The 19,315-nt window shown below is 35.9% G+C and overlaps 2 protein-coding genes across 4 annotated transcripts; one reads left to right on the forward strand and one right to left on the reverse strand.

Moving 5' to 3' along the window:
* The first annotated feature begins 230 nt into the window (after positions 1-230).
* Positions 231-10,067, forward strand: LOC136225896 (dynamin-related protein 3A). Its single transcript, XM_066014037.1, has 20 exons — positions 231-842; positions 2,375-2,657; positions 2,736-2,764; positions 2,868-2,969; positions 3,334-3,402; positions 3,478-3,537; positions 3,823-3,936; positions 4,393-4,441; positions 4,564-4,673; positions 5,400-5,492; positions 5,647-5,739; positions 5,818-5,955; positions 6,876-6,989; positions 7,116-7,211; positions 7,315-7,357; positions 7,537-7,697; positions 7,790-7,936; positions 8,698-8,750; positions 8,875-8,974; positions 9,384-10,067. Exons 1-20 carry the CDS (start codon positions 459-461, stop codon positions 9,654-9,656), a joined length of 2,511 nt encoding a protein of 836 aa, XP_065870109.1. The 5' UTR covers positions 231-458; the 3' UTR covers positions 9,657-10,067.
* A 2,397-nt stretch (positions 10,068-12,464) lies between these two features.
* On the reverse strand, positions 12,465-18,907 carry LOC136226584 (GATA transcription factor 19-like). Of its 3 annotated transcripts, XM_066015151.1 has the most exons (11): positions 18,714-18,907; positions 17,878-18,259; positions 16,800-16,895; positions 16,584-16,717; positions 15,841-15,945; positions 15,625-15,739; positions 14,937-14,996; positions 14,694-14,759; positions 13,942-14,007; positions 13,401-13,481; positions 12,465-12,930 (listed from the first exon to the last, which is right to left on the reverse strand). In XM_066015151.1, exons 2-11 carry the CDS (start codon positions 18,127-18,129, stop codon positions 12,835-12,837), a joined length of 1,071 nt encoding a protein of 356 aa, XP_065871223.1. In that variant the 5' UTR covers positions 18,130-18,259; positions 18,714-18,907; the 3' UTR covers positions 12,465-12,834. The 3 variants fall into 3 exon arrangements, with proteins under 3 accessions (XP_065871223.1, XP_065871224.1, XP_065871222.1); XM_066015152.1 differs by lacking the exon at positions 18,714-18,907 and having other exon boundaries at positions 12,465-12,927; positions 17,878-18,521; XM_066015150.1 differs by lacking the exon at positions 18,714-18,907 and having other exon boundaries at positions 17,878-18,521.
* Between the last annotated feature and the right edge of the window lie 408 nt (positions 18,908-19,315).

Here is a 19,315-nt window from a genome sequence, read left to right on the forward strand (position 1 = left end):
AATTAAAATTGTAAAAAATAGAGAAAAAAACTACAAATAATTGATTGTTAATTAAAATCACCTTGTCCCACAAGCCAAAAAATTTCAATTATTATCGAGTTACTTTTTCCTTGTGGGTCAAGGATTTTTTTTAATATATATACATATTATTTTTACTGGAAAATCTATAAACGATAACATATTTATTATTATTATTTGAAATATAAAAATTCAAATAGTGCGCAGTTTAAATCAGTTAACACCAATCGTTCATTCTAGTCGTGACTCGCTCTCCCTACTTCTTCACCTATACTCCAACAACAGCAGCTCAAGCCTCACCCCTTCAGTAAATTTCAAATCGCCTATTATCATTCGGATCCCTCCGAGGACGAGCTTTATCTCTCTATAAACGCAAGGCTTGCGTTTCTCTTTCCATCTCTAAGTTTCAGTAACCCTAGAGCTTCATACTGGATCCTTTTATGGCAGAGGAACCTGCATCGCCGTCGCCGGCGTCACAATCGCAGCAGCAGCAATCACAGGCTGCGCCGCTTGGTTCTTCTGTGATTCCGATAGTGAATAAGCTGCAGGATATTTTCGCTCAGGTTGCAAGCCAGTACACGATCGAACTGCCTCAGGTGGCGGTGGTCGGCAGCCAGAGCAGTGGGAAATCGAGTGTGCTGGAAGCACTTGTCGGAAGGGATTTCTTGCCCCGAGGGAATGAGATTTGCACGCGGCGTCCTCTGGTCTTGCAGCTTTTGCAGACTAAGAGGAAGGGTGATGGAAGCGACGAGGAGTGGGGGGAGTTCCTGCACCTTCCCGGGAAACGGTTTTATGATTTCTCCGAGATCCGGGGTGAAATTCAGGTTCGTTTTTCATCGTATATGTAGTTCATACATTATATTTTAAGTATTGGAAGATGCTGTAATATGGAATTTAAAGTTGCCATATGTAGTTAATAAGGCAGCGACTTTGAATCCTTACCAATTTAGGAAGTCTGATGAACTTTTAGGGTGTATTACTAAGAATTCAAAGTTAACCAGAAAGAATGTCCTTGTTTATGCTCTTGGTAATCTGATAACTTCAAATAGAAACATAGGGTTGTATAGGGATGGCAGCAGAATGGGGCTTCCTTGAATTCCCTCCTATAGGGGAAAGGGTCAATTTCCCTTGTCATTAGTGATGGAGTGGGGATTGCGATTGCTCTCCCTGCCCAATGGTCGGTGCAAGTGTCTCAGTGCGTTTGTGTGTGTTAATGATCTATTACTCCATAAATTAAACAAAAACTTAGACTCGGTTAACATGGTTTAGGAGTGGATTTGTTTTATTTTAAAGATAATTTAATGGATTATGTATTCATTATGCTTTAAATACCTGATAATCTGAAATCTATATGCTCACTCAAGTAATTGAAGCCTGGACTGGGATCCCAAAAGGCATGGATAAGGGAGACATGGATGGGAATCGGAATGGGAATTCCCTGCCAAAAGGTGGGGGAGAGTGCACTCCTTCCACCACATTTTTGATGTTCTGGTTACGACCATGTTGGTTTGCTTAATAACGTTGCTGATAATGACTTACTTTCATGGGGTCATTACTCTCAAATGTAAAACGAAGGGTGGAAAGAAATTAATGAGATTGATATGTTATTTATTTGTGACATTCTGGTTACACTACCAAGCCTTTGCGCTTTCTTTTCCTTTTGTTGCAATGGATTAGCATGATTTATTCAGATGATGAAGTCCTAGTCCAAGTTAGAGGCTGTTCAATTCTTTTTGATCCATGCTCACATCACACGTGCAGAGACAAATGGTTTTAGAATGTTTCTGTGCATGAATTTTTAACAACCAAATAAGACCTGGATTGACAATTTTTACTATAATTCTTGGGGTGTAGTCAAGTGGATGTATGTACTCTGTACTTTGTCCTGGGTGAAGCTGCTCTTGTAGCAGTGAGAGGTTCAAAGTGCATTGTCAAATCGAATGATGATTACAACCTACTTGAAAATTTTCTAGCAATAGTGGCTTAGGAAACTGCATATTCTGGAACTTACTTGGTTGATTTATGGACTTCAAAAATTTATATAAAACTAACCTCAAAATGTCAACTCTTTTCCGGTTTTCATCATCTCTTAGAATAAAAATTTAAGCAACCAAATTCTAGGTTATATATGTAATGTATATGAATGAAATTGATATGATTTACAAATTACATAGAACAAGAACATACTTTCCAACTTTCCTTGCATAAGCTTTACCTAAGGTGGACATGTTGCTATTTATCATGTAATTGCTTTTGGATCTTTGTTTTAAGTTTATATATGATTAGTAGGCACTAAATCAACTCTTAAGTACCAGTACTCAGCCCTTTATGTTTTTGGCTATTTAATTGGCTCTAGGCTGAGACTGCTAAGGAAGCTGGGGAAAACAAAGGTGTCTCAGACAAGCAGATCCGTTTGAAGATTTTTTCACCAAATGTTCTTGATATCACTCTTGTTGATCTACCTGGTATAACAAAAGTTCCTGTGGGTGATCAGCCCTCTGATATTGAGGCACGAATTAGAACCATGATTATGTCATATATCAAGAGACCAAGCTGTCTGATTCTAGCCGTTACAGCAGCGAATTCAGATTTAGCAAACTCAGATGCTCTTCAAATTGCAGGAAATGCTGATCCTGATGGTACATTTTATTTTAATACTTCGCTCCAAGTGCTTTTTTTTGTTTATTTTCTCTGAACTCACAATCTTCTTTTTATAGGTTATAGAACTATTGGAGTTGTTACAAAGGTGATACCTATCACTTGATTTTTTCATTTCTAAGTGCTATGACATTTGAAAGCTCTTGGAAAACTTTATTTTGAGGTTTGACATTTATTCTCTTTTATTTCAGTTGGACATTATGGACAGAGGTACTGATGCTCGTAATCTGCTACTTGGAAAAGTGATTCCATTACGACTCGGTTATGTTGGTGTTGTCAATCGAAGTCAAGAGGTAGCAGCATAAATTTATAAGAATATTGTGAAATCCTATTGTCCTCTTGTTTTATGGTTTAGATTGACATTGGGTTTCCTTATATTTTAACTGCCTCTGAGATTATTATTAGTCAAAACTTTGTCAGGATGGATGATAACATTTTTGTTGACATTTTCTGCAGCATATTTTCCATGTTTTATGGTGTTATAATATTCAATAACATTTTGGTTTTCATGTATTTGGAAAATTTGTTGATTTATTGATTGCTAGCTATAGGTGCTCCAGATAGTTATTGAGAATAAGATTTTGTCATGGTACTCTTTTTTTTTCCCATTATAACACCAATGGTTTTGCTTATTCTCCTATATTGGACTTAATGCAGGATATTATGCTCAATCGAAGTATCAAGGAAGCACTAGTGGCAGAGGAGAAATTCTTCCGCAGTCGTCCAGTATGACTTTCCTACCTTATGGTGGTTATTCCTAATTGTATTATTTTATCTCATTTATTCAACACTTCTCTCTAGGTGTATAATGGTCTAGCTGATCGATGTGGTGTTCCTCAGTTAGCAAAGAAGTTGAACCAGGTATAGCATTTGCAAAGTTGATTGCCACAATACTTTTAAGGAACACAATCGATTGTTATGAAGTTCAGTTTTCTGGTTTACTGCTTCAATTGACGGTTCCCCTTGCCTCCTCTAATACCTTTATCATGCTAGTATAAAGTTATTCTTTCTTTGTATTACTATTAATGATTCTTCAGTTGACATGATTATCTGAGATTTTATTGGTAGTTCTTCTGGTTGGAAAGTCATACAATCTGTATATTTACTAACATCGACCTAGTTTTTGTTGCTTGTTTTGTTCCTTAGATTCTGGTGCAACATATCAAACACATACTACCGGAGTTGAAGTCACGCATAAGTTCTCAACTGGTTACTGCTGCAAAGAAACATGCAAGCTTTGGGGAAATCACAGAATCAAAGGCATGTACAGTATATCTTTTTGTGGAGAGCTTACACTTAATATAGTTGAGGCTAGTTTCATCAATTGTTAATTTGACTCTAGTCTCTTTCAAGAACACTAATGTTGATTAGGTTATAGATCAAGCACTTGGTCACTTGCACTAAAATGAAAGGATGGAGTTATGGAAATTCTAAAGAATAGGCAAGTCTATCCAGGGACAGACTTTACTTGATGATTGCACAAAATTTAAGGAACATGGAATTGGTTGGTTGTGTATAATTTTATAGTGAGGCATAAAATGATATCCAATCATAGTACTAGATAACTTCATTATGTTAATGGACTGTTGTTGGTTCTATTTGTCTGGAATACTACTCAATATCAAATACTTCAATAACTATTTATAGAAGCTCTACCATTTTGTTCCTCTTGCTGATTCATCTTTGTGTTTCTGCTAATTACCTTCTGGATTATAGGCTGGTCAGGGGGCTCTTCTCCTAAACCTTCTTTCGAAATATTGTGAGGGTAAATTTCATAATTTCTACTCTCGTATGCTTGGACCAAGTTCCGGATTGTGCCTTCCTCAAGTATATTTCACCATCTTGATGTGAAGCTCATTAATTGTCTGTAAATTCTGTTGAAAACAGCGTTTTCTTCAATGGTGGAGGGCAAAAATGAAGAAATGTCCACATCTGAGCTTTCTGGGGGAGCACGTATTCATTATATATTTCAAAATATCTTTGTAAAGAGTTTGGAGGTGAGTATTCATGTGCAGAAATATTTCCGTGGTGATCATTAGATCCACTGCATGAAATCCAGAAATATGCTTAATATCTTTTGTTTGCTATGTGTAATGTTTCATTTGCTTCTGTGACTGTGGAGCATCTTCTAAATTTTGATTGAAAATAAGCTGTTCTGGATTTTCTGTTTGTCTGGAATCTCATGGAAGAAATAGAAAAGCAAGGGTAAGATAATTTTACCATTGAAAAACTGTAATGATGTAAAGCAGGCCCGCCGTCTGCAAGTATATGTTGCTCCTCAATAATTAAACTTAGGAATACTTTTTCTTAAAAAATAAAATAAAATTCCGGTGCCCTCTTTATGGTAAAGAGAGTGTTGTGTAAAGCTGGCGTGAAAAGATCCTGACTCGATATTAATGACTTTTTGAAGTTGTGAAGTGATAGGTTAGAATTTGCAACAAACTTTCTTTCTTGGCATCTGTTCCCCTGTCTTCAATAACATGCTACTGGGCATTGGTTTGGTCCTTTTTCACCTTTTTTTAGAAAAAAGAAGCTGACGATGGGAAGTTTATGTGGTATGCTTAACTGAGTAATGCTCACCCTCCTGTATGTCAAACATCTGTTGCATGAGAAACTCAGTTGAGAGTTGAGACCCTTTGGATAAAATAGAACATGGATTTTGTCTGTGAATTAGATGTAATTCTGTTATAACTCATCCTCATGCACTGTAATTTGCAATGTAGGAGGTCGATCCATGCGAGGACTTGACTGATGAAGACATTCGAACTGCCATTCAGAATGCAACTGGTCCTAGATCTGCACTGTTTGTACCAGAAGTGTGTTTCTTGTTTGTTCCTTTCTCAACAATACTTACCAACATATTTTTGCTATTATTTTTGCTTCTTGTGAAATCCAACTTATTTTTTCATATTTTGTTTTGCACTTGTCTTTTTCTGAGCATGAATCTTTTCCTGCTTTTCATTTTTGTAGGTGCCATTTGAAGTTCTTGTTAGAAGGCAAATAGCTCGTTTATTAGATCCAAGCCTCCAGTGTGCTAGGTTTATATATGATGAACTAATAAAGGTAGATCTGATTTATGCTTCATTTGCACTTCCATTACATACTTAAATCTCCAAATAAAATATCTCCCTCTTTCTCCAGATTAGTCACCGCTGTCTAGTAACTGAATCACAAAGGTTCCCTGTCCTGAGAAAGCGAATGGATGAAGTTATTGGCAATTTTTTGCGCGATGGTCTTGAACCATCAGAGACAATGATCGGCCACATTATTGAAATGGAGGTGATGCTCAAAGCATTGTGCCTAATTTTTTTTTAATATTATACGTTATCTTGAGGGCGAGCCTTGGCGCAACGGTAAACGTTGTTGTCGTGTGACCAAGAGGTCACGGGTTCGAGTCTTAGGAGCGGCCTCTTGCCAAATAAATTGGCAGGGGAAGGCTTGCCCCCCAGTACACCCTTGTGGTGGGACCCCTCCCCAGACCCTCGCTCAGCGGGGACGCGTAGTGCGACCGGGCCGCCCTTTTTTTTTTTTATTATACGTTATCTTCCTCCTCCATTGCTAATGTGTTTGCTATATGACTTGCTTACTTCTGTCACTGGTTATTTATTGTATGATTGCATAATTTCGTTGACAGATAACTGCAATGCTTATTGAGCATTAGTCATGCCTCTGGTTTTCTGAACTTGTGCTTAGTGATTGAACTATTTGGTCATTATTACAAGGAGTGGTTTTGATACTACTGCATATATTGATCTGGGGTTTATGTGTTTGTCTCTGTTTATGTCTGTTCTGTCGTTGCTTTGGCGGAATGTCATCCTTTCACCATGTGGTACATAGTCATGTCGATTTTTTTTTTTTTAGTAATTTGATAGTGTTTCGTTTTATTTCCATCTTATTAGTAAAGAAGCAATCATTATGCTATTTCTAGCCAAGTTTTAACAAGATTTTTGGAATGAAAAAGCAGAGATTATCCTAATCTTAAGCAGTCTGTTCTGTTTTATGTTACTTAGAACTACAACCACTTTTATTGCAACCACAAGCTAAGGGCCATCTTAAGCAAAATAGTTCTGACCAATATTTACATGGTAGCTACTAGCTAGGAAAAATAAATTGATATCTTCATGTGCTTAAAAATGTTTTTATATTCTTGAAAGTGTGATTCAGCAAACTTATTTTTAATATGGAAAAACATTTTGCAGATGGACTACATAAATACCTCACACCCAAATTTTATTGGTGGGAGTAAGGCTGTGGAAAATGCAATACAACAAATCAAGTCGTCCAGGGCTATTTCTATGCCTTCAAGACAAAAGGTATTTGTTTGGCCGCACAAATGGTCTATATAAGATTATTGATGTTCGTCTACCTAATTTGACAATTCTAATTGTGGGTTTCTTTTGTTTTGGATGTCTTCTCCATTTCACTCTTCTGTTAAATAGGACGGGGTAGAGCCTGATAAGGCACCAACATCAGAGAGGAGTGTTAAGACTCGGGCTATTCTTGCCAGACAAGTGAATGGAGTAATGGCTGATCAGGCATGAAAATGCATCTACACATTTCTTAATATTGTAGGCATGGCTAAACCTGACATGGCTCATTTAGGCTTGCTTTTTATATTTTCCATTGTTATATTTGTAGGGAGTTCGTCCTATGGCAGAAGTTGAAAAAGTTGCACCCCCTGGTAAGTTGCTATTGAAGAATTTTATTTTATCAGAAATGTAGATGCAAATGACTCTTTCATCCTTGTCCTTTCTTCCACTGCTTTCTACCTGCCCTCTCAGTTGGGCTTCAGGAATGAGCTTTTCTAGCCATTTTTAGTAGTTTGGATGATGTTCTTAGTTTCTAATTCATGATCTTCAGGAAGCACGAGTGGCTCGGGTTGGGGCATTCCATCAATTTTTGGTGGGAGCGACAATTCCCGCATTGCACCTAAAGAGAGCACGACAGCTAAATTTCATAGTGAACCTGTTCACAACATGGAAGATCTGGATCACAACTTCTCTATGATCCATTTACGTGAGGTATTTATACAACTTCTCTTATCTAGAATGTGGCTGAATACATAGTTTGAAGCTTTTTTGTTTTCCTAACCTTTTGTTTTTCCTCCTTTAAGCCTCCAACTGTTTTGAGGCCCTCAGAAAGTCATTCAGACCAGGAGGCTATTGAAATTGCAGTCACTAAATCCCTATTGAAATCTTATTATGACATTGTTCGGAAGAATATTGAGGATTCTGTACCAAAGGCAATTATGCACTTTCTGGTAATGATTGATTATGAACATGCCTATTTCTTTTCTGTGATCATTTCCTTTGCTTTCTTCTTGTTAAGTTCCTGACGTTCTCAACTCATATACTACCATGGACTAGTTCTCTATCCTGAAGTGGCATTTTATGGAGTACACTATTTTTTGGTGCTGCAGCATAGTAATGTGCATATCTTTCTAGTCCTTTCTGCCGTCATTAAGCAGTTTAGGGTAATTTGATGTGGTGTGCTACTGCTAAATTAAATTTATGCTTCGAAAATAAGAAAGAACATATATTGTGGCTCATCCATGATGGCTAGGTGGATGAAACTTCGGGTTTTTTTTTTCCTGTGATATTAAATACATGCTCTGTTAAAGTTGTAAAGGAGGTAATGATACATCTGAATCAGTATTGTTGAACTGCTCATAAATGTAACATTTATTGATTTTGATTAGGATTGATATACTTCAAGATGCCTGAATTTGCTTACTGTGGTAGAATTCATGTCATATTCTGAACAGATATGTGACTTAATTGCTTGATTTTGAGTTTCATGATCACTTACACATGTTTGGGTTTTGAAAATTCAGGTTGTTGCTGGTTCGTGCTAATCTTGTATTAAAATTTATCTTCCCTTGGAGGCTAATGAAAAGTTTTATGCTTTTATGTATTTCTTTTTGCAATCATTTTGGATGTGCAGTCTTATTTAGAACATTGGTGTTCCCAAGCATATTTGGTAGTTTCTAATTATTTTGCCTTTGCCTAAATAATTATGTAGGTAAACCATACAAAGCGTGACCTGCATAACGTCTTCATTAAAAAGCTCTACAGGTAAGTGGGGGTTACTCATTTATTTTAATATCTCTGATTGATCTACTGAAATGTTATATTTGTAGTATATGCTATTTTACTTGTGTGTACTGCGCACTCATGCTGTCTGTCTCATCCATAACAGAGAAAACCTGTTTGAGGACATGTTACAGGAACCTGAGGCAGTTGCTATGGAAAGAAAACGGACTCGAGAAACACTTCGGGTCCTTCAGCAAGCTTTCAGGGTGAGTTGTCCTACTTTAATGAGCTTATATTTTGTAGTTCTAATAATGCTGGAACTTTTAGTATATTGGTGTGGGGCATAGAATATGGAAGCAAGTTAATGTACTTTCACATATTGTTGCACGTAACCAGCTTAGTACTGATGAACAGTAGATAGACAAAGGCATCTAAAATGGGTGAAATGAGGCTTTAATAGGATCGTCCTCCCTCTCTCTATTTCAAATTTGTGCTTCTCTACTGGACCTGTTTGGAGGTTTAACTTTTTTTTATCCAAATGGACTTTTTGTTTCAGTAGATGTGGATACACTCTTAAATTGTTCGGTATTAGTTTTAGTTTCTCTGAGCAAAATTCATAGTTTTGATGTCCTAAAAGATCGTTTTAGGCATTTATATATTTCTTTTCCTTGATAGACATTGGACGAATTACCGTTAGAAGCTGAATCAGTTGAAAGGGGATACACTATGGGTGCTGATACAACAGGATTACCGAAGAGCCATGCACTACCAACGTCATCAATGTATTCTACTAGTGCTGGTTACAGTGACTACTCGGCTTCTCCGAAGAACACAAGATCCCGAAAGTCATCTCACTCAGGGGAGCTACAGCCTCATTTATATGCTAATGCAGATTCCAACGGAGGTGGGCGCTCTTATATGCCAAGTCTATATCCAACAGTTGATTAGTGAGCATTAGATTGCATATATTAGTAGTCTTTCTGAAGTGTTCAAAAGTTACTAAGTTGATTTGATTGCCTAGTCCTTGTTCCCAGAAGGTTATTGTAATCTCAACTCCCAGAGAGAGTTGGCTCGTCCATCCATGTATGGAAGTCGGGTACATTACCCTTATATGCATTTAGTTTCTTTGATAGTGTAGGATTATGGATGCATTTTTTCGCAAGGATTCGACAGGAATAATCAAGAGCCGATAGTTTTACCTTTACGTCGAAAGTGGTATGGCTCAATATTTTGGTACAAGATCTTTTTGGATGTGTATGCCACTGGAAAGTGGTTCCCCAGGTAGCTGGGATAAAAATGATTATTGTCATAATTGTTTTTTAATGTAACCCTAATAGAGTTCTGATAGCATTTTTTTCATACAGCTGATTTACGTGATTTTAATACTTTGTTATATATGTCTGTCATTATTGAGTTTTCAAATACCAGAATGTGTTTCTGTATGTTCTCGGTTTGAAATTGAAAGCAATATTGGGAATCTGAACTTCTGAAAATGAATAGGTTTGCAGCAGCATTGTGTTCTTTAATATACTTTATCCTTAATGTAATCATATTATTCAGCACAACTGTAGCTTGAAAAAAGAAAAGGAAAAACATAAGTCTGAAAAACAGTCTTTTGGGTTTACCAACTTTTTCTGTTTGAGTTCATTATTATGTTCAGAAACCTAAAAATGAACCCTTTTGTTGATAATAACAAGCAAATTTACTGTAAATGATGAAATTATATTTCTAATGTTTGTAAGAGCAACTCTAGTGGAGCAAACTTTATTGTTAATAAATTTGTTTGTAACCACCAACCACTATGAGCTATTAGCTTTATTGTTACTTAATAAATTTGTTTGTAACCAATCATTATAAGCTATGTTACTAATTATGGTTTGTTAATTTTTTTTGTTACAAACAGTAATTTTACCTATCAAATTTGTTAAATCAGAAAAAAACCGGAGATTGAGCACACCGAAGCATTGGTGAGCAGTGGTACCGCGCGCTTCTGACCAGTGTATTTCAAGGTTACAAAAAAGTTTTCTTACCTCGCGCAGTAGTTATTTTTCTATTTACACCCATTTTTATATAGAAAATTACATTTTAACTACAGTTTTATTAATTAATAAAATATTTTACCTATTCAAAATTGGGAAGTAACAAAGACTGTAATCCGATGTTTTTTGGGGTTCTTATTTGTGCTTATTTGGCACAAATTGTAAACATCACTAAAGTTGCTATAAGTTAGATCAATTTTACTTTTAACTATCAGTATACTTTACAATTTACAGAGTTATGAGTACTGTTACCTTCACTTTGCCTTGTACTGTTACCTTCACTTTGCCTTGTGTTGTCACTTATTAGTAATTAACTGATTTGCAACATAATAAAGATGTGATACATGAAAGAAATATATTAAAAGAATATCTTGCATGTATATAGTGTTCGATTTGATACATAATACTAGATATTTATTTATTATTTTGTTTTTTCACCGTGTGTACTTGTTTTTGATATGCTACTAATAATAAGTAATACTATTACTGTAATTTCAAATGTTAATGTTAGGATTTGAAAGTTAGGATTAAAATTGGCTAGAAGGGTCACCTTGAATGAACTAATAATAATAGCAACAGAGGCGATTAGACCCCACCTTAATATGGTCATTTATGATGGGTACCTCTTTTGAAAAATTGAGGTCATTGTCCCATTTTTGTCTTCATTGAGATTTGGGAATGTCAAAGTTAATACCTTAAAGACAATACATTCAATTGTCATAATTAAAAAAACACTCTGATTATTAATTGAATCTGTTAACATTTATGGCTAAGTTAATTCAAAATTGACGTGTCTTAATATATAATAGCAACTTTTGATGTTGACCCATTTCATATTTACGACTAATTTAATCCAAACTCTCAAATTGAATATCTAAATTGATCTTGAATTGATACCTTTGACTAGTTTAAGCTTCAATTTCAAATTGTATTTTATCAAGTGATAGCTGAGCAGACAAGACCAAATTAATTCCTTTTCCATCAATTTGGTCAAGTTTACAATTACAAGCACCCCAATCCAACTCTCTTCTCCAGTTCAAGTCAAAAAGTTTAAACTTTTTTATCACATTAAATTACCGATAAGCAGAAAAAGTCAGTTTTTTTTTTTCATAAGAAAGGGGATGCGGAATCACTTTGTGAACCACCTCATTCGCTGCTTGAGAAATGAGAAATAAAAACACAGATACCTCTTCACTAAAAACTTACACTTTTGAATAATGGCTCCAAAATCGAAATGGTCAAGTTTAAACATGTTCATTTTATTTTGTATTCTGAATTTATATTCTAGTAGTTTTTTTTTTTCAATATTTGATTTATCCATAAAAAAACCATAAAATCTTAATTTCATTTATAAAGATTATAATTTTAAATGTGGATGAAGTGAACAACACATTTTTTTAATTTAATTAGATATTCACAATTAACCAACTAATCAATTCGACAAATCGGTAATATTCTGTTGGCTAGTCACTAAGCAAATGAATTTGATCCGTTTAATAAGTCTTAAGATGGAAAAATTAACTAATTCTAGGATGGAATTCTAATCAACTTATATCTAACGGTAACTGACCAAGGTCCATCACTAACGAATCAAACATTACCGAGACTTAATCATTCCTAACGCGAACTTACCGAGACTTAGTCCTAACGCGAACTGAAAAATTGATAACAATAGAATCTAATTGGAAGTAAGGGAACCAGAAAAACAAAAAAAAGGAAGTAGATGGGCAACATTATTCACAATAATTATAAACTAAGAGAAATACAAGTAGCCATGGCCGAGCAATTCACAAAAACAGTACACTCCATCTTATAAACAAGAAACCATATCTGAATCTAAACATAAGTTAGTATAAACTGCATCTTCATTTCGTCCATGGCACGGCAAGAAACTGGATATATATATATGGAAAGGATCACAAGGCTCGGTCTTGGAGACCCTTTCTGTTCACTCCCATATTAGACTCATCAAAGTCAACCTGTAAGTTTGTATCATGAACTTGGAGAAGTAACAAACATTTACAGCATTTTTTAACCTAGCTTCAAGGATATGGTTAGTAGTCTCCAGTATGCTGGATATCAAGTCGCTAAAAGGCGACTACCTGATCATCAAAACCCCCAGGTATCTCAAATTCCGAACTCGAGACATTGCCTAGCTCGTCCAGAGTTTCCTGAAAACCCTGCTGAGTTGCAGATATAAGAGTGTCAATCACCTGATTTTGTTGATTTCGATACAATCTTGTGTTTGCACCATAATTCACTTTTCGGCTTTTAGATATTTTACAGTCGGTATCGTTTTGATAATCGAAAGGTTTGGAGTTTTACCGTCTCTTTATTCCTTTCAATCGTTTGGTTTTAGAAGTTAGGAGGCGCAATTCTAGCACACAGTTCGGGAATACTATAATTTTCTTGCACTCCCGCAGTTCCACCAAAAGAGATAAACATCTTTTTTTCGACATTTAATCATCTGCTCTCGAATATATCATATAACAAATACAAAGGTATTTTGATTGCAGAATATAAAAATATACTTGCTTCCGTGCTTATCTCGGCCAACACTTCATTGGTTGAGTATTTTGATTGCATAACATAAAAATATAAATTCATAATTAACATGTGAGAATTAAACAATATTTACAGGCGTTTAGTTTACCTCATCATCAAGGTTGACTGATGAATTGTCTACAAGCATAGGCAAAGGATTCATAACAGTTTCATTAATTTCCAGCAATTCCTGAACATTCAAACAAAGATTGCACGTAAAGTAGATTAGATATATAAAATGCTAAGTGAATCTTTTGCCCCCCTAAACTATGCATTAAGCCCCTATAATTTTCTGCATTTATAGATTACTCAAACTTGAGGACGAGCTTTGGCGCAATGGTAAACGTTGTTGTCGTGTGACCGTGAGGTCACAGGTTCGAGTCTTAGGAGCAGCCTCTTGCCAAATAAATTAGCAGGGGAAGGCTTGCCCCCAATACACCCTTGTGGTGGGACCCTTCCCCGGACCCTCGCTTAGCGGGGACGCCTAGTGCACCAGGCCACCCCCTTTTTATAGACTACTCAAACTACACACAACTGTTATATTTTAACTACAAATTCCAGATATCACGGCATGGAAACCATGATTTGCAACTGTAAATGGCAACCTTGTAAGAAGTGGTCAACACGTGCAAGTCCGGAAAAACACGTACCTGCTCAGTTTTCCCCATAGAATTCTCGGCATTTAATGGTGCTGGCTTACTTTCTTGTGGGCTTCCCTGAAGATTGAACAATGCATAGTCCAATATGCTTAGTCAAGTACCACGGTTAAAGTACAAAATGCAGTTTTAAATCAATGGCGATCTTAATCTTGATTTGTTTCCAAAAATTACCATGAAATAGATGGAACAATCCTAGCAGTGGGTAAATTGCATCAATGGTCACTCAAGTTTGGGGTCTGTTTCACAAAGGTCAATTAACTTCATTTTCTTTCAATAAAATCACTGAACTTCTCTTTTTATTTTAATAAAGTCATTCTGGCCAATTCAGACATCATCAGATTAGTGACGTGGCAGCAAAAAAATAAAAAATAAATATTACATTTTTTGTTTACTTAACCCAACTACTTGAAATAGCCACGTGGCAGCCAAAAAATTTATCTTTTTGCTGCCATATGGCACAAAATGTGGCTACCATGTCATTCGTAAAAGTAAGTCTTTCTTTCCAACATGGTTGTCACATCACTGTCCGGTGATTTTTTCTGTCTGTTTGATAAACATAACTTTATTCTAATAAGAAAGAAAGTTCAATGAATTTATAATGAAGTTCGGTGACCTTTGTGGAACATACCCCAAATTTCGGTGACCATTGGTGCCATTTACCCTCCAAGCAATATAATAAAATTTGACTATGAAGGAAGAATTTTTTATTCATGACTCATATCATCGATAGACAGAAATTATACCTCTTGATCCTGTTTAGCATAAAGATTTTCTTGTTCTGTCGTCGGAAGTTTAAAATCCGGAGTTCCCTAAAACAATGGCATAGTTGATAGTTGTCACAAAAATTATATGAATTTGCCATAACAAATGAGGAAAACCAATATGAACATTCATATTATGCCATCACCAAACCACCATACAGAGAAATCTAGTATAAAAATTAATGTATTGTCATTAAAACAGGGTCAGCTGGCCCCAGTACATACCATCTCAATTTGATCAAAGGAAGTATGCCTCACTCCTTTCGTAAGATCCCTCAAAGTGCCCTTCAAAGTACAATATCACTAAAGTTTTAAGTTATACCAAAAGAAAAGACATCAAGTATCATTATAGAAATGATTATAGAAGTCAAGGCAGTTAGGTAATGAAGTATCTATTGTAGACAAAGTTAATAAACATATCCAAAAATATGAGTAATTTCATTTATGGTCGTTAACTTAACACTAAATTTCAATATGGTTACTGAACTCAAATTTGCCTCAATAAATTATGCAAATATTTTGTTTGAATTAAATGAGCACACAAAGATATAGCCAAATTTGTAAATGTATTAACTAAGATAGGGATCTCATAACCTAGTTTTACACCTAGGTGCTCATATAAATTATACAGTTATCATCTCTAAAGTACTAATAAAATCTAGAAATCAGTGACATGATTGAAAAAAAATTCAAAATTGAGTGATTTTTTCTGGTATAAATCAAATTGAAATAGTTCTATATTTATTCTTTTAGACAATTCATGACTGAGCAGTGGACAATATCTTTTAGCCTATATAAACATCTATTAGAAGACATAATAAGAAGGCACATCTAGGCAGTGAGGGTTATGACACCAACTAGCCGCACAGCCGATGTGGACACTTGAGAAATCAATTTATACCACAGAATATACCTTATTTGCCCACATAAGTCCACAAGCATTGCAGAGAGTTCTTGGACCAGCTGGTCCCCGACGCATTGCTGGAGTGGCCTTCTCGTTAATCCCACAGTGGCGACAGCTACGTAAACTAAACAATGAATAAATAGGAGCAAATCAGAGTCAACAAATTACAAGTCATAGTCCAAGATTTCACGCATGTTTTAGTAGCTGACAGTAAGTCCAACTCACATAGATTCAGAATGAGGATGGTCATTGCTAGAAACCCAATTGCCACCAGCATCTGGACTGTAAGGACCCTTAGATGATGCAAATTGTCCATTCTTACGGTGCATCCTAGCGAAAAGATCATTATTCATCATCAATAATTGCTTTAGATGCTGGAAAAACCAAATCTCCTCTGAAAATGTAGTCAACTTGAAAGTGAAAGCATTTCTTTTCTCTAAATTGCCTTTACCTTCAACTAGTTCGTCATTCACTCCTTTCTCTCTCTGTTCTTTTCCTTTTACTTTTACGTTCCAATGATTTTAGAAATGCATAAGAGATGACCAGAAACCCACATAAAAGTCGAATGATCTTTCTAACTCCCCTCCATGTTTTTAAATATCTCAATCTTTCTGACTATTTCTATAGCCATTTAGTAAGTGAAAGAAACATATGAGTTTTCTACAAGTAATGGATATGTAACATGTTCGTTACAGACATCTTTTTTTGTGAGGCGGAAATTCATTTACCTCTATAATGGATATATGGATATTTTGAACAAAATACCAGTTATGTCTCGGCCTCTAACTAGTAACATGTGATCATGCTTTCATCCCTTTCTTCTATTTTCATTAGATAGTGTGTTCATGTACATAAATGGATATGAGTGAATGAAGAGGCATGACGGGAGGAAAAAATGGATATATTCAATGAATTGTATCAGAGATGAAAGGGTATTTTTTTCAAGTAACAGAGGATGCATTAGTTACCTCTGAGCTACTTCTTTCCGGCAAGTGTACCTAATTTTCTTCTCAAAGCATCTCTCTTTCCGCTTTTCACGGAACCTAACCAGGGAGGCAATTCTTCGTGAAAGTTTTGATCCTCGCGAAGCATCATCTACACTCTGGAGAATACAGTAAGAAAACAATTAACACGTGCAGATAAATCCAGAGTTTTTCTTTAATAAAGCAGAGTGCTAGCAGTACATAATTTGCTCCAGCATTCTGTTGAAGCAAAAACTCCGAACTTGGTACAGTAGCAGGTTTTTCCGAACATCCAAGAAGCAACAGCACTGCTTGCACCTGTCATATGCAATAAATTAAATCAAGGCATCCAAATGATAGAGAACATATAAACGATTAAGAAGGAAAATAATTACTGCCATATATATCAAGAATAAAAAAAAAAAAAAAAAGGGCGGCCCGGTAGGGGTCCCACCACAAGGGTGTATTGGGGGCAAGCCTTCCCTTGCCAATTTAATTGGCAAGAGGCCGCTCCTAAGACTCGAACCCGTGACCTCTGGTCACACGGCAACAACGTTTTACCGTTGCGCCAAGGCTCGCCCTCTGCCATATATCAAGAATACAAGGAAAAAATAGTATCACATCCAAGATTAGACATTTTAACTAAGAGATTAATATAGCAATGAGCATCACCAGAATAAGCATATGAAAGGGGAAAATCAATCTTACTTCAACTTCAAATAGCCCAGATATATATAAGAAGTATGGGCTCAGACTTCAGAGGACTGATATAGTACTCTATTGGCACCTTAGGGCTTGATTGGATGAAGGGGTTTAGGAGGGTTAGTAAGGATTGATGGAAACCCTTGTTTGGGGGAATGAAATTTAGAAGGGTAAAGGTTTTGCAAGGGTTTAGAAGGGTTGATTTTATTACAATTCTTCCAATTTTTTGTACCCACCAATTTGGGGGGTTTGGAAGGGTTGAACCTTCCCCTTTGTTTACCCTTCCCAATTCTCCATCCAATCAAACTCTTAATAACATTCAATTCAAAAAAATTATCAAATAAGACTAAGAAACTGAAAATTTCAACCTATTACGTCGCCACTTGAATGAACTTAGCTAGACACCTACCAACTCCTCATTTTATCCAAATGAAAGAAAAAGGTTCAGCAATAGAAGCAACAAATTACCAAATTCAATTAAAAGATAAATAAAATATTCATTTCAATTGAGTTGCAAACAATGCCCAAACATGAAAAGAGTCATAGAATGAACAAAAACACACATGCATCAACTCAGATAAGAGAATTGAAGTCCGACCTTTTGAGGTGTAACTGCTGGGAAGACATAGACCTCGCCTTCAAAAGCAATTGTAAGCTCACTGGTCCTAGTAGATTGAACCTGAGTTTCATCATTGTTCCTAAACTCGATTAAACCCATTTGCCCCATTTCTTCAACTCCATTCATTACACCTTCTTCCCCATCGAATCCTCCGTCAACTTCTCCACTTTCGATCTGCACAATCGCCCGATTATCATTTTCCCGATACGCCATTTGATTCACCCCCTCCATTCCTTCAAAGCATCACCGGAAAACCAAAAAGAAAAAAGAAATGCCTCTTTCTTCCTATCCTATTATTTCTCTCTATATATATGTATAGAGAGAAATCTCTTCGCCTACCCTCCTCCGCCCGCCTTTCTATCTACAATTTGCAAAAATTGCAGCTTTTAGCATTCGCTATGAAAATTGACTCGAAATTGACTGGGAATTACTACTTAGAAACAGAACTGAGAACCCTACTGTTATTAATTGCGGAAATTTAATAGATATTTAAAAGTGTATATAAATAGTTTTTGTTTTTCTACTTGGAAATTGATATAAATGGAAAGATTTATGAGTATTTTGCTGTTTGTGCCTTTCCTATCAATGACTGCAAAGGAGCTCTGAAAATAATAGAGTATGGACTTTTTATTTTGTTTTATTTTTGTTTTTATGTTGATATTTTATATCAGCATCAGCAATAATACTTTTTATTTAGTTTCTAATTATATTTTAGAGTTTTATATTTTTTTTGAGAATGTATTAATTTATGGAAAAAGTATAAAAATAAATCTTGTTTCCGCAGTTCTGTGGTTTAAAAGTTTGCAAAATGATACCATATACTTCATTCCGTCAGCAACATAAGCATTTCTGTCTAACGGTGTCAAAAATGATGAAGTGGCAGTCAAAGTCAAAAAGTCTAAGGGTAATTTTGTCCTTTCAAACACTTTATATTTTCGAATTATTATTTTTTAAAAAATTTTAAAACTCCTCCAATCCTCAATTGACAACTCAACACTCCTCTTTTTCTGCTCTCTCTCCTTAACGTCTTCCTCATCTTGTCTTCTTCATCTTCATCCTCTGATTTATCTTGCAATGGTAAAGCACTTGTCAAATTCTTTCTTTCTTTCTTCTTATTCATCTCATCCTTACATTCTTCACACTCTTCTTCTTTTCTTCCCCAATTTAGCTTTGCATGTAGGATCCCTGTAACCCGAATCACCTCCTCAGGGGCTTAGACACATCACCGGAGGCAAGGACGGTCACCGTCCTCGGATTGCCCGAAAACAGACCCAACGTTCCGAACCATGTCAAAACACAAAGAGATAGCCGAAAATCCCCATAGGAGGACCGAGAGAACCTAAACGGTAGGAGAGGTGGCCGGAAATCACGAAATCGGGGGGAGAGAGAAGTGATCGGAGTAGGAGAAAGGGGTGAG

The sequence above is a fragment of the Euphorbia lathyris genome, chromosome 4 (genome assembly GCF_963576675.1).
Source record: "Euphorbia lathyris chromosome 4, ddEupLath1.1, whole genome shotgun sequence".
Taxonomy (NCBI): Eukaryota; Viridiplantae; Streptophyta; class Magnoliopsida; order Malpighiales; family Euphorbiaceae; genus Euphorbia; species Euphorbia lathyris.

What these genes read in the sequence shown, in the direction of transcription:
- LOC136225896 (XM_066014037.1), top strand. Translation starts at nt 459, where the DNA reads ATGGCAGAGGAACCTGCATCGCCGTCGCCGGCGTCACAATCGCAGCAG. An exon ending in GCCACATTATTGAAATGGAG is followed by an intron (nt 5,956 to 6,875) that starts GTGATGCTCAAA and finishes AACATTTTGCAG; the next exon opens with ATGGACTACATAAATACCTC. An exon ending in CTATGATCCATTTACGTGAG is followed by an intron (nt 7,698 to 7,789) that starts GTATTTATACAA and finishes TCCTCCTTTAAG; the next exon opens with CCTCCAACTGTTTTGAGGCC.
- LOC136226584 (XM_066015151.1), bottom strand. Translation starts at nt 18,129, where the DNA reads ATGGAGGGGGTGAATCAAATGGCGTATCGGGAAAATGATAATCGGGCG. An exon ending in CATCCTCATTCTGAATCTAT is followed by an intron (nt 15,740 to 15,840) that starts GTGAGTTGGACT and finishes TTCATTGTTTAG; the next exon opens with TTTACGTAGCTGTCGCCACT. An exon ending in GACTTATGTGGGCAAATAAG is followed by an intron (nt 14,997 to 15,624) that starts GTATATTCTGTG and finishes TGTACTTTGAAG; the next exon opens with GGCACTTTGAGGGATCTTAC.